Source organism: Micromesistius poutassou (assembly GCF_964030765.1).
Source record: "Micromesistius poutassou genome assembly, chromosome: 2".
NCBI lineage: Eukaryota > Metazoa > Chordata > Actinopteri > Gadiformes > Gadidae > Micromesistius > Micromesistius poutassou.
The window spans coordinates 12573104-12585358 of record NC_140272.1 but is presented as its reverse complement, the minus strand read 5'-3'; the positions used below and the strand labels follow the sequence as shown (position 1 = coordinate 12585358).

The following is a 12255-nucleotide window of genomic DNA, read 5'->3' as shown; positions in this document are numbered from 1 at the left end:
AGAGCACCCTACCGAAGAGAGGGCTCGCGCCTGACTCAGCACATACACACACACACACACACACACACACACACACACACACACACACACACACACACACACACACACACACACACACACACACACACACACACACACACACAAACGCTTTGCCCGTTGAATTGCCATCGGGAAAACTACGTTATTGTACGCCTTTGGAGCGACTCGACATCGAATAAATCCAACAATAACAGCGCCATACAAATGTAGCCAATTGCTGTAAACTGCTTGTCATTGTTTGTTGGCTCTGAATTACAGGGACTGGACTGACTGCTTGGTGTAAATAAGATGAACTGCCTAACAATGGAAAAAAAGAGATCTCTGATGCCATGTTGCAATGGGCCATCACACGATAATTCAGGCCTGTGCCCTACTGCAAAGTAATTACAGAGAAGTGAAGAACCAGTTTGAATATGTTGATAATTTAGTATATGGGGTCAAACAATAGTTGTGCTTGATGTCCCATGAGGTAATTTATAGGCCTGTATTATATTAAATGTATTTCTTGAAAGGTCAGTGTACCTACTTGGCTTGCAGACCAGGTGTGATTTAAAGGCATGGTGTGGAGTTGTGCTTTAAATGTCTGTTCAGAGACCTGCCCAGCCCTTTACTGCCATGAATTATGAAAGACACACACTGTCCTCCGGGGCCAAATGGCCCGTCAACAGCTGTTTGTGTTGCGCTACCTTACATGCTGAGGCCATAATGGGAATATATTAACACAGGCGCAAGCAGTGCTCTGCATTACTCCACCCGCTGTTGTGTCTACTCGCTGACCCCCTCCGTCTGACCAAAACGTCCATCTGGTGACTGTTCTATCCCACCCCTTCGCAGGTTTGTTTGTTTTGTCCTGCAAGTCAACTTTGTTATTCTGAATGTTCCTCGTTCAGCAGTAGCCCCAGGTCTCGTGCGTGAGTGTGCATAGTGCTTTACATGTCACATGGTTTGTCTGTGGGTCAGAGAATGGCAGAGAAAAGCGCGGTGCCTGCCTCGTGAACAGGGCCTCTGCAGACCTGTTGTAGCCCATGGTTGCTGGGAGAGCCAAAACACAATCTGCTTTTTGCCAGCTCATCGATAAGTCAAATTATATTACAAGATGGTCCAATTTCCTTTACTTTCATCAAATGGCAAGGATACTTATATGGCTGTGTGGAATGTGAGCATCCTAGACATAATTATTGATGGTGAGGAAAATGCATTATGCATGAGGGATATTGGTATTCCTCTGGCTGCAGCAGTGCATCCATATCCCATGCATTTAGCAACCCTGAGACTCCTAGACTTTTTCAACTGCAGATCTCTTAAGCAGAACAGAACATTTTACTGGGAAAAGATGCAGGTCAACATTCACTTTATTTATTAATGAATACACAATGTCCACTATGATACAATCCCAGATCTACAGCCTCACTATGAAGTAGGGATGAACGGATATGGAATGTCTTGGCCAATACTCTGAAGATACTAAAGGAACCTAATGATATTGATTATTTATCCATCATGTTCACTATTGATTACTTTTCAATACAAACATAGCTGCATGGGAGTACATAGACAATTGATTAATCAGTTTTCTTCCCTGCAATATTAATTAGTTAAAACCAGCCAGAATGTCCACCATTTTCAAGCCATCTACAGATACTGATATTACAAACATTGGTATGGCCAATATATTGGTTCCTCCCTACGATCAGGATGTCTTCTCCTGTAAGGCTTTAGCTGCTTTGGCTGCTTTGGCCTCCTCGATTTGGGCCCTCTGCACCTTGCCCCTCTCTCCTTGGTAGAAGTCTGACTCCCTGAAGTCAGTGTCTTCCGACAGCTTGACGTAGACCTCCCCGTTGGCTTCTGTGACCGAGTGGATTCTCTGCTTCGGGCCCTTAGAGAGCCACATGGCAACAGTGGACTTCTTCTTGGCGTTTGTGTCCTTGTATAACCCCTCCCCTTCAGCCAACGTTATCTTGTACTTGTGGTTTGGACATATTATGCAAAGTTTGCCGCCCAATTCCTGCAAGTAGGTTACAACTTTGAAACAAGCAAATAAACAGCATCCTCTATAATGAAATTCACTTTCAAAAAGTATTTTCCCTGGGGATGTTGCAACTGAATTGTGTAAGGGCTTTACATTTCTAACTTGGGCGTACAAAGAAATGTTACTTTATAAACAAGTTTAACAACTTTAACTTGTGTCTGGGGTTTTATCTGAAGTTATATCGTAAAGGGGATTTAGCTTAAAATGTCTACTGGATATATTAAAAACAATAGTTAAGTATACAAGTACACAAATCCATGGGAACTCTTACCTCGATGTCCCCATTCTGCAGGGGTCCTGCCTCATCTGTTTAAAGGGGGACACAATAATTACTTTATTGCAGAGTAAGCAGACCATTCTTTAGGATCCTATCATTTTGCTGACTGTGGAACACACCCGGCCATAGATAGCAAGGTATTTGAGGTTATCAGTGATAAACAACAAGATCATATATGAAGCCATGGAATTTTGGACGTTTGTAAAGTACAAAAGGTTGTGGTCATTTTAGGTTGTGGTAAATCATGATAAAGTTTGGGATTATTTATTTTATTTTTTCATTTTTCCTTTATTTAACCAGGTGAAGTCCCATTGAGATATTGAAATCTCTTTTACAAGGGAGCCCTGGGGCAACAAATATACGGATACAGAATGTTGTGGGATTATAAGTGACAAGTTATAAGAATGAATGATGACAATGAATTAACTACTGCAATTAACTACTGCCTTGCAATTAACTACTGCCAAGGTATTCACAGCCCACACACCGCCTGTCCCAGTGGCTGCTGGGATAGGCATGAGTACCACAGACACACACACACACACACACACACACACACACACACACACACACACACACACACACACATGCACGCACCCACACACACACACACACACACACACACACACACACACACACACACACAATTAATTAAATTCTGTTCTCTTCCTTCTCCCCCATCTACAACTACAGTCTACAACTAAAAGCAGATGAGCCTTATCCTTTTCAAACATGGTTTCAAATGTTACTCACGGTAACAGTAAGAGTCCATAGCATAGAAAGTTCCCAGGTGGTAGATGACCAACACATCTCTTCCCTGTAGTGTTCTGGTGGAGCGTTTGGCCTCAATCAACTCCTCTCTCGTCCCCACGAAGTGAGCTTCTCCTCTGGCATCTTTCTTCCCTTCCATGGCACGAGAGTATTCTCCAAAACACAGGCAACATTACAATATAAATATATATATATATATATAATTATAAATGTGATATATTATTTCAAAGCACTGCTAGAGCACAACTTTTCTTTTTTAAAGGTATCCAAGGTTTGCCTGTTTTCAGGCTCAGTGAGAATATTGCATTAGTGACAGACCCTGTTCATTTATAAATATGTTGTTGATAAGTTCAGAAGAAATAATCGTACCCAGCTCAGTTTTTTAGGAAGTATTATTGTATTCAACCAAAAACCTAAGAAGAATACATTTCTCGGTCGGTACTCAAGTTCTTCGTACCGACAGAGAAACCACTCGTTACATCATCTTAACATAGTGTGACAGAGATGATGCCAGGAGACACAGCTGTATATCTGTCCGCTTTTCCAACACAAGTATTGGGCTTCTAGTGATGACAATATCAGAGAAAACTATGCATAAAAATTAAGTGATGTTAAAACAAAAATATCTCAATGCTGTAAACCATATAATATCATAACCATACCTGTAATGTATATAAACATATACATACCAAAGTGGTATGAATCAGAAAGAGTAAGTATTAGTCTTCCACTGACACTTACTTGCCCAGTATTGTAATACCAATTTCCTTTCTCTCTAAATGATGTTCTTCTTTATCTAGCTGTGTAAATTATTTCAATAAAATTGATCTGTTTTCAAAAGTTTTGTTTCTTTACCTTGGCACTCAGCAAAGCTGTTTCCTGACCAAAGCCCAACAAGAGCACTGACAGCTTTTGGGGAAGGAGGCTAGACGAGTTCATCTGTTATCTGTAACCCCCAGGCAGGTATACGTTGACTATATTGCGTCTTATGTCTTATCTCTTATGTCTTATCACACATGCCAGACGCTCGCAAACCGTCCAGCAAAAGTGAGTTTATTCGTCATAATTCACAATTCTATATAGTCTATGGATTTAACAGATTAATCACTTAAATTAATTAATTTCCTTGCGCTTTCAATTGGTTATCAACACACATAAATGGTCATAGTTCTTCAATACAATTCCTATAATGTTATTATACTTTATTACTATAACATACCATTATGTTTCAATAGAAAAGTGGACCGAATATTTGAGTTTGCTTTGCAAGCCGGAATTATTTCTCGGTTACACCCTATTTTCCTACAACCAATCAGCTTTCGGAAGCTGACTGAAGCGTTTTGCAGTTGCCGTTAACGGTAACTCGATTTCATAGCATAAACCGCAGTACAAACAAAGCAACATCAAAGTAAATAATTGTAAGTTACAAACCTTTGTGTACTATTAAAATATTTTATACAACTTAAAGGCGATGCGTTATAAAAGTAGCATGTGTCTTTGTGTCATTCAAGCACAATCCTCTGTTAACAATACTTGTGTCATCTGAATCCGTGTGCCTGTATTCATCTGACTTTTTAGTTTGTTGGCTGTATTTCAAGAGGTAACATTTAGCCGGATCAGATCAGTCTCTTTGGGAGTAGTATTTTTCGTGTACCTATTTTTTAATAAAACAACACTAAGTGACGATACTATACTCCTCAACAACTATTCGAAATACACGTGTATTAGTCCTAAACCTTTTTGATGAATTAATCCAGTAGCTTTTATTTTATACCAGGATGGCGGCAGTGCGAGCATGTGGCTTCATAGTGTTCCGTCGCTTAGCCAGGTCTACACCTCCTACAAATAACATTGAGTACCTTCTCTTGCAAACCTCCTACGGAGAACACCACTGGACCCCACCTAAAGGTATAATATATTCACAGTTTAAGCCTTTGTGAAATGTTCAAACCATACCACTATCAACTATCCAACCAAACAACCTTCATTCCAACTGTCTTATCTCTAATATGGCCAGGTCACGTAGACCCAGGGGAGGATGACCTCACCACAGCCCTGAGGGAGACACAGGAGGAGGCGGGCTTGGGGTCCGAGCATCTCCGGGTGGTTGAAGACTTTGTAAAGGAGCTCCGCTACGAGGTGCGGGGGAAACCCAAGGAGGTGTTGTACTGGCTGGCCGAGATGAGAGACCCACAGGCGGCCGTGACTCTGTCTGAAGAGCACCAGGACTACTGCTGGGCGCCTCTGGAAGAGGCCTGCTCCTTGGCACAGTATAAAGACCTCCAGGACACCTTGAAGGCAGCAGAGAAACACCTTACCTAGAGACACTGCAGAACACTTACAGAGAGCCTATGCAGAAGGAGATTATGAAGTTGGGTCTCAGGCTTGCTTGTACTGGAGTTTCCAGTATAACTTGAATAAATCATGTTTGACTGAATAGGCATCTGTCTGATCAGAAGCAAACAAACTGGGAAAACATGGGAATACGATTCCAGTTCTATTATATACATGCTGCTATTGTGGGCTCTATGGTTTCAGTTTGCATCAATTGTTTGAGGAAGTTCAATTCCGCAACTAGTTGTATATTCAAACATTCTAAACAATAACTAATATAATATATATATATATATATATATATATATATAAAATCAAAATAATGCTGTTGAGCAACTGACATGTTGCTTCACAGTCACATTTATTTTGCAATAATCTGTCTACTCACAAGTAAATAAATTATTTTAATTTATATTTGTTCGACTGTGATTGTTTTGGGGAGCAGTGCCGGATGCTGCTAGTACATTTCAATCCCTTTTAATTATTCACCGCCTGGCTTCTGTGGAAGGACAAGCCATCAAGGAGGAGCAATAACTCAATTACAGAGATAGGAGACAAACATTAAAGACACATTTTAGCAATAAATAGCCCTAGTGGGAGTCTGCCCCTCTCCCTGGCCGTGTCAGCGCCATTTTGTCTGCCATATTTCTGTGTTTGCAATTTGTTAAATGATTTGTAATTGATTGAAGCAGTTTCTATTTCAATTTACACAAATAGCTACATAATGACAAACAAGGTGAAAACCGATTACAAAGTACTCCAATGACAAACTACTTTATTTGGATAAATTGCCAACATTTCACAATAATTGTATGCTGTATGTTTCTTTTGCAATAGTTCCCCCCCATTATCAAGCCAAAACCCCTCAATGCATTGTCCATTTCCAATGGCATGTCAGTCAAATGCTGACGCTAAAATCACAAACAAAAAACCCAACAATGTAGTTCATACAATATAAATCTCATGTGACATTTGTATCCTCTCAAACAAAACGAAATGAAGCATCAGACAATCAAACAAGGCCAAGTGAATACATACGATTGTGGGTGCCTACATCAGTTCTCAGTCCAATAAATTTGTAGCCTTCATCCTCAAAAGGGCATTTAGGGCGCAGAAAACACATGCTCCAAATACACACTCATGGATGGAAAGAACTAAGTGAATCCACCTTTGACCTACCCCAAAAATGGATATATATATTTTCCATATACTTCTCAAATAGATACTAGTGTGCGTGTAGTGGGTGTGTTTGTGTGTGTGTGTGTGGGGGGGGGGGGTGTGTTGGGAACCTTTTCAAAGTCACTACATTCTAAGGAAAAAAACAAACAAAAAAGGCAACAAACAAGTTACAAAAAAGGGTGACTTCTAAGATATTACATTTCCTCTTTTTATCAGCTAAGCCAAAGACCAGCCTAAAGAGGAACTACTGCTGGTTCTACTCTCTGAATATAACATGGACATGGGTTGTGGAAATGTATTCATCAGTCCTCCCATGAATTGACATCAGTCTTCTGCTCTTGGGCGAGGAGGAGATCCATAGCATGCAGCCAATCCCTATAATGTGAATGACCACTAGATCCACGACTGTCCCAGTTCGGTGAGCAGGAGTTCTTTCCTCATTCACCTTTGTGTCCCAAATGCAGTGAGCAATATGGAAGATAAAGCATTTTGTTTCACAGTCAAGAGTCACAAGATCCATTTTTTTTCCAGGAGAACAAGGAGAGAACCTTCTACATGCATCAATCCCTCCATAGCACCTGAAAGTTTGTCGATCTTTGTCGACCAACTGGATTTCCTTGGCAGTAAGTCCATCCATGGTGTATGCGCGTGTGGGGGTGTATATGTGTGTGTATGTGTATGTAATAAAAAGGTACGCCAGGTCCTTGGCTTTGCAAAATGTGATGACTAGAATCAAAAGGTTAAAAAAAAAGAAGCGTCAAGCAGGATAACTTAAAACAGAGCATGGCTTTCATTGTTAGGATTATTCCTTTAACATAATTAGTCACATTGTGATTCTCCATTCAGGCTGAAGAGAGATTTCAACTAAACCAGTCAAATCCACCACGTGCAGGCTGCCAGAAACGGTTACAGAATATCCAGTTATCCAACTGGACAAACCATTGGGGTTAATTCAGCCAACTCTGTGACAAGATGTTCAACCAGTTGAAAAAGAGGCAGAGTGGAGAAAGGCATGAGTGAAAGTCCAATAATAGAAGGTGCACACACACACAAAACAATGGGTACTTTTGTTCAAATTGATTGCAATAAAATGTTTGAATGTTTGGGTCAACATCCGTCATTCTGTCCTGTTTGGGGTAACAATGTGTTGGTTTCATCAAAGCACAAAAAGTAACAATATTTTTGGGAGGTGAATGGAATCGAAAAGTTCACTGAGTGCAAAGTTTCCTTAAATGTCCAGATTTTTGACTCGCCAAGAACAAAAAGAAAATTACTCTATTTTGGACCGTGAGTAACTCAGTTGTCACTAATCGGTGGTGGGATATATATACATTTACATTAATCCCTGTCCTCTAACAACACCCACAGAGACAAAAGTAAGAGAAAATGAAGGTGAGGAGGCATATATTTTTTTACTTTGACTTATTCCTCTCCTGGCATAGAGTCTGCAGAGGCCCTGAGGTTTAAGAGGCAGAGACGTGAGGTTTAGGTTCACCTGGGATACTCCATCCTGTGTCAGGAGAGCTCACCATCATGTTCTTCACATTTGTCCTTCCTCATATCTTCTTTTCCTTATGAGACCGTGAAATAGGAGATGTACAGGGGACTGGTCCAGATGTGTGTTGTGTGAGGGTACGTTTTTGTTTGCAGGATGTAGTAGATTGCATCAAATTTGGGACAGAAAGACAAATTAGCTATGTTACAGAGGCACACAAAATGACTGACTGACTGAAATGACGGCGAGGGAAGATCCGAAAGACAGGACAGATACAGAATGAGTAAGCCAGCCGTTTAGAGGGTCAAGCCACAAATTTTACCTTATTCAGACTCCTAGAAGAAAACAAACACATTCAATCAGAACCAGTCAGAACACACACAGGCTGATACACACAAAGACAAGGCAAGTACACTCACTCAAAACCACACACACACACACACACACACACACACACACACACACACACACACACACACACACACACACACACACACACACACACACACACACACACACTTCAATTTCAAAAGAAATAAAACAATGGGAGGCGGGGTTGCAGCACGACCAAGAGACCAGTCGGGTCATCATGAGTCCTCGTTGCCGGAGTCGTCCTGGTTGTCATAGCGGCGGGTGGACGTGCCGCTGCCACCGGTGGTGCTGGCCTCTCCGCCAGACTCCATCTCGCTCTCGTCCTCGTCCTCGTCCTCTTCCTCCATGTCGTCATCGTAGAGGTCGTCGTAGAGCAGGTCCGAGCTGCTGTCCTGGGACGGCACCCTCGTCTGCACGCAGTACTCCGCCAGGGTGGTGGGCACCTTCACCCCGTCGCGCTCCGCCTCTGCTGCTGTGGACAGCACCTGCTTCCTGCCAGGCCGAGGAGGGAGAGGTTGTTGATCATCAACACATTTTGCAGCTTCACGTATATACTCAGTTTACACGTACACTCAAGTTTACCTACCCTTCCTAGCCCAAAGGTGGTATCCCAGTGGTATCATTTCATCATGAAATATAAAAGATATGAGGACCAAATACTAAATCAATGATAAGGAGATGACTCCTCTTGCTTCTATAGGTTTGAATTCTATCGGTCTTGTTCTCTCTATTTATTTTTGCATTTTTATGCTTTGTGATAGAATGAGATAGACAGGAAGGTATGGGAGAGCGAAAGGAAAGCATGCAACAAAGGACCATGGGCAGGAATCTAACCCGGGTCGCTAAGATAAGGACTGAGCCTTAGTGGTACACGTTCTACCCGGTATTTTACCAGTTAATTGACAGTATGTACCCCCGATTTTTTTATATTATCAAGATTAGAGAATTTACAGATATGTATTGAGAGTTGTATTCTCCTCTAAGCTAAAGTTACTCAAATTAACTCCAGTCACATGTAACTACTAGGACTGACATATCACAAATAAGTAAGGATATGAATTCCTTCTTTGCACATTGTTTCTTATGTTCTTATGTTATGTTTGCTTAGTGTCTATATTGTATATGTCTACCTGTCTGAGAGAGTGAACACCTACCGAGTCAAATTCCATGTATGTGAACATACTTGGCCATTAAAGCTGATTCTGATTCAGTGTTTAATTCCATGTTGCTTAGTGTCTAGATCTGTATTCCCTGATGGTGTATTGCTGTATTGCTGTTGGTATATTACCTGATAATTTCAGCGTATTCCTTATCCTTGCCCTTGCTGTCCCGCCACTTACGAAACATGACGGACGCGTCCACGTTGGCAGGGGAGAAAGTGTTGGGCTCATTGAGCAAGGAAATGACACTTAGTAAAATGGTCCTGCAGATAAGAACAAACACAATGACTTCAGAAAATGTGCCACGTTTAAGGCAAGGTCTCTCATTTAAAAGAATCTTGGTGGACCTCTTTATCTATAGAAAATAAAATACTAAATGCATACAGTGCTAAAGAGCAGCAGACACCATTTGGAGTCTTATGGCATTTGAATTACATTCGGCCAGCCGTTATTACACAAAGAGTGATCAAAAGGTTGTGTATCTTCACTTTGGACCACATGACATCCACAAGGGGCACAGAGGTAACTGTGATTAGCGGCGTTATTACCTGACGTTCTGAGTGGGATTCCATCTTTCTGAAGGAAGTTCTCCACTCTGAGGGTCGTCCACAGGAGGATGCAAGATGGATATGCAAACGTCCCCATTCTGGAAAGACCAACCAGAACTCACAGTCTGACAAGCTCACAGAAAATATTGCCTTACACAAATCATTAAATCTAATAACGAAAAGTTGTTGTTGTTGTTTGGTAGTATTGTTTCATAAATATAGCTACTGTGAAGATGATGTGGAAACCGTAAAACTATTTCAACTTTGCAATGCAGAAACCAACATGATATCAAGAATACCAATGGTAAAATAATGACACAAATTAAAAACAAATAAGAAATTCTATACTTGGTTTCATAATGAATATGAAAAAGTGAATTGCATGTTCAAAAAGGTGTCCAACCCATAACAGTGTTAGAGTTTATGTGACTGTTATACCTCGTAGATGTTGGGATGCCACATCTTTGTCAGGAAGCGGAAGGTTGGTGGTGAGTATGGATAATCGATCGGGAACTTGATGTGGGCCTGAAAAGAATCCGACAAAGGTATATGCATCATAGATAACTAGTCTATTTAAATGTGACCATGGCAAGATTACTTGTGGATGCAACTTACTACTTTTCATTGTCGCTCAACTGACAAATGTTTTTATCTAAATCTATAATTTCTATCACGTTAATAATGGCAAATGCCCATGACTATCCGAACATTACCATGGTCAAAACCGATTGTCCTTACATTTGCTTGGTTTGTCTAACATGCAGATATGCTGACACAAAGCATTGTAACAATTGTTGCTCATGCACAGTTTGACCATCTTGCTCACTTCTCTTAGGCCAACTTTTGCTTAAATTAGAAAACATCCAATGAAAATGACTACACATTGCCACAGGCTTTTATACCTGGATATAACCCATCTGCCAAATTAATGAATGCACATTACATTTTCTGAGTTCATTCGGTTTGGCTCACCTTAAAGTAGCCTCCCTCATAGAGTGTGTTTGGTGGACCAAAGATGGCCACCTCCCAGTTGTACAGGTCAGACTCTTCCACCAGTGTGATGCGGAATCCCTCCACTGGCTGCTCTTGAAGAGACTTCAACTCCATCATCAGGGCCTTCTGGGAGCTTGGGGTGGTCTGGTGGGCCATTCTTATCCCACTTCTCACACAAATAAGAAGGTTGGAAGAGAAAATAAATAAATGCAATCCTTTTCAGATCTGATTCTTATACAAAATGAGTGTTTTACCTCAAAGTGTTCAGTTAATGTGGGGGGGGGGGGGGGCATTCGTAAACAACGTAAACAGGGACTACAATTATTCTAGAACATTTGAGGTACATACAAGCTCAATTAATAACAAAACGTATTCTTAACTGACATAACCACTGAAAATGCAACACAAAATGGCTATGCTAGTATGTGGCATAGTATGTAATTTAGGGCCTTATGGGGAAAGGCGAAGTTATTGAGCAATGATTACCTGACGTCTTGCTCTTGGATAAGTATTCGTTTCGTTACAGTGGACAACTTGAAGCAAAACTACTTTCGGTCCATAGTATTACTTAATCTTGGAAAACGGCAGCGGCAGCTAATAGTGGATTTTCTGTAATGGTCTATGGCTAACGTTAGTCCTCGTGTTGTTTCCAAAATTCTTTGTGTGCCAATGTTGACAAATGACATGGAGCTAACACCAATGTAAATCAAGATATCACGTTCATCATCATCTGAATCAACAGTGGAGGCTTGCCCTGCTTGACATTTTCGTCCTGTTGGTTCGGATCGGAAAAGCGCTCAGCTGATCCCTGCTTGTTTATGTTTGTTTATCTGCTCTCTGGCAGTCTCAACTTCTCCCCACGTCAGCTAAACCCCACCGAGGAACTTCGTTAAAATGGAAGATTTTGTTCTGGCTGTTGTCATCCCTTCCAGCACATCGACCGTGTAGACCTCCGCAAATATTCGAGTTTGTGTTCGCGGAAAGGGCAGTCAACGAAATACCTGTATTAGCGATTCACTGTGTATTTATCGATTTTTTATTTTCTACCATCGATACTT

At 41.1% G+C, this 12255-nt stretch overlaps 3 protein-coding genes across 5 annotated transcripts; 1 reads left to right on the top strand and 2 right to left on the bottom strand.

Annotated features, from left to right (window-relative positions):
* Window positions 1-1379: 1379 nt before the first annotated feature.
* On the bottom strand, window positions 1380-3999 carry rfesd (Rieske (Fe-S) domain containing). 2 transcript variants are annotated; one of them, XM_084463576.1, is made up of 4 exons: window positions 3972-3999; window positions 3099-3269; window positions 2340-2374; window positions 1380-2044 (listed from the first exon to the last, which is right to left on the bottom strand). In XM_084463576.1, the coding sequence occupies exons 2-4, from the start codon at window positions 3253-3255 to the stop codon at window positions 1730-1732; spliced, it is 507 nt and encodes a 168-aa protein (XP_084319702.1). In that variant the 5' UTR covers window positions 3256-3269; window positions 3972-3999; the 3' UTR covers window positions 1380-1729. The 2 variants fall into 2 exon arrangements, with proteins under 2 accessions (XP_084319702.1, XP_084319703.1); XM_084463577.1 differs by having other exon boundaries at window positions 3858-3996.
* A 437-nt stretch (window positions 4000-4436) lies between these two features.
* Window positions 4437-5709, top strand: nudt2 (nudix (nucleoside diphosphate linked moiety X)-type motif 2). Its single transcript, XM_084464044.1, has 3 exons — window positions 4437-4534; window positions 4894-5024; window positions 5134-5709. The coding sequence occupies exons 2-3, from the start codon at window positions 4895-4897 to the stop codon at window positions 5436-5438; spliced, it is 435 nt and encodes a 144-aa protein (XP_084320170.1). The 5' UTR covers window positions 4437-4534; window position 4894; the 3' UTR covers window positions 5439-5709.
* A 509-nt stretch (window positions 5710-6218) lies between these two features.
* On the bottom strand, window positions 6219-12243 carry ube2r2 (ubiquitin-conjugating enzyme E2R 2). Of its 2 annotated transcripts, none has more exons than XM_084464860.1 (6): window positions 11684-12243; window positions 11177-11366; window positions 10643-10729; window positions 10205-10302; window positions 9785-9919; window positions 6219-8988 (listed from the first exon to the last, which is right to left on the bottom strand). In XM_084464860.1, the coding sequence occupies exons 2-6, from the start codon at window positions 11351-11353 to the stop codon at window positions 8712-8714; spliced, it is 774 nt and encodes a 257-aa protein (XP_084320986.1). In that variant the 5' UTR covers window positions 11354-11366; window positions 11684-12243; the 3' UTR covers window positions 6219-8711. The 2 variants fall into 2 exon arrangements, with proteins under 2 accessions (XP_084320986.1, XP_084320985.1); XM_084464859.1 differs by having other exon boundaries at window positions 11177-11363.
* Between the last annotated feature and the right edge of the window lie 12 nt (window positions 12244-12255).

Coding starts and splice junctions, on each gene's coding strand:
- rfesd (XM_084463576.1), bottom strand. CDS start 3,255: ATGGAAGGGAAGAAAGATGCCAGAGGAGAAGCTCACTTCGTGGGGACG. Junction 2,375..3,098: donor TATGGACTCTTACTGTTACC/GTGAGTAACATT, acceptor CCCTTTAAACAG/ATGAGGCAGGACCCCTGCAG. Junction 2,045..2,339: donor TGCAGAATGGGGACATCGAG/GTAAGAGTTCCC, acceptor ACCTACTTGCAG/GAATTGGGCGGCAAACTTTG.
- nudt2 (XM_084464044.1), top strand. CDS start 4,895: ATGGCGGCAGTGCGAGCATGTGGCTTCATAGTGTTCCGTCGCTTAGCC. Junction 5,025..5,133: donor CCACTGGACCCCACCTAAAG/GTATAATATATT, acceptor TAATATGGCCAG/GTCACGTAGACCCAGGGGAG.
- ube2r2 (XM_084464860.1), bottom strand. CDS start 11,353: ATGGCCCACCAGACCACCCCAAGCTCCCAGAAGGCCCTGATGATGGAG. Junction 10,730..11,176: donor ATGAGGGAGGCTACTTTAAG/GTGAGCCAAACC, acceptor GATTCTTTTCAG/GCCCACATCAAGTTCCCGAT. Junction 8,989..9,784: donor GAATACGCTGAAATTATCAG/GTAATATACCAA, acceptor TCGGCCTGGCAG/GAAGCAGGTGCTGTCCACAG.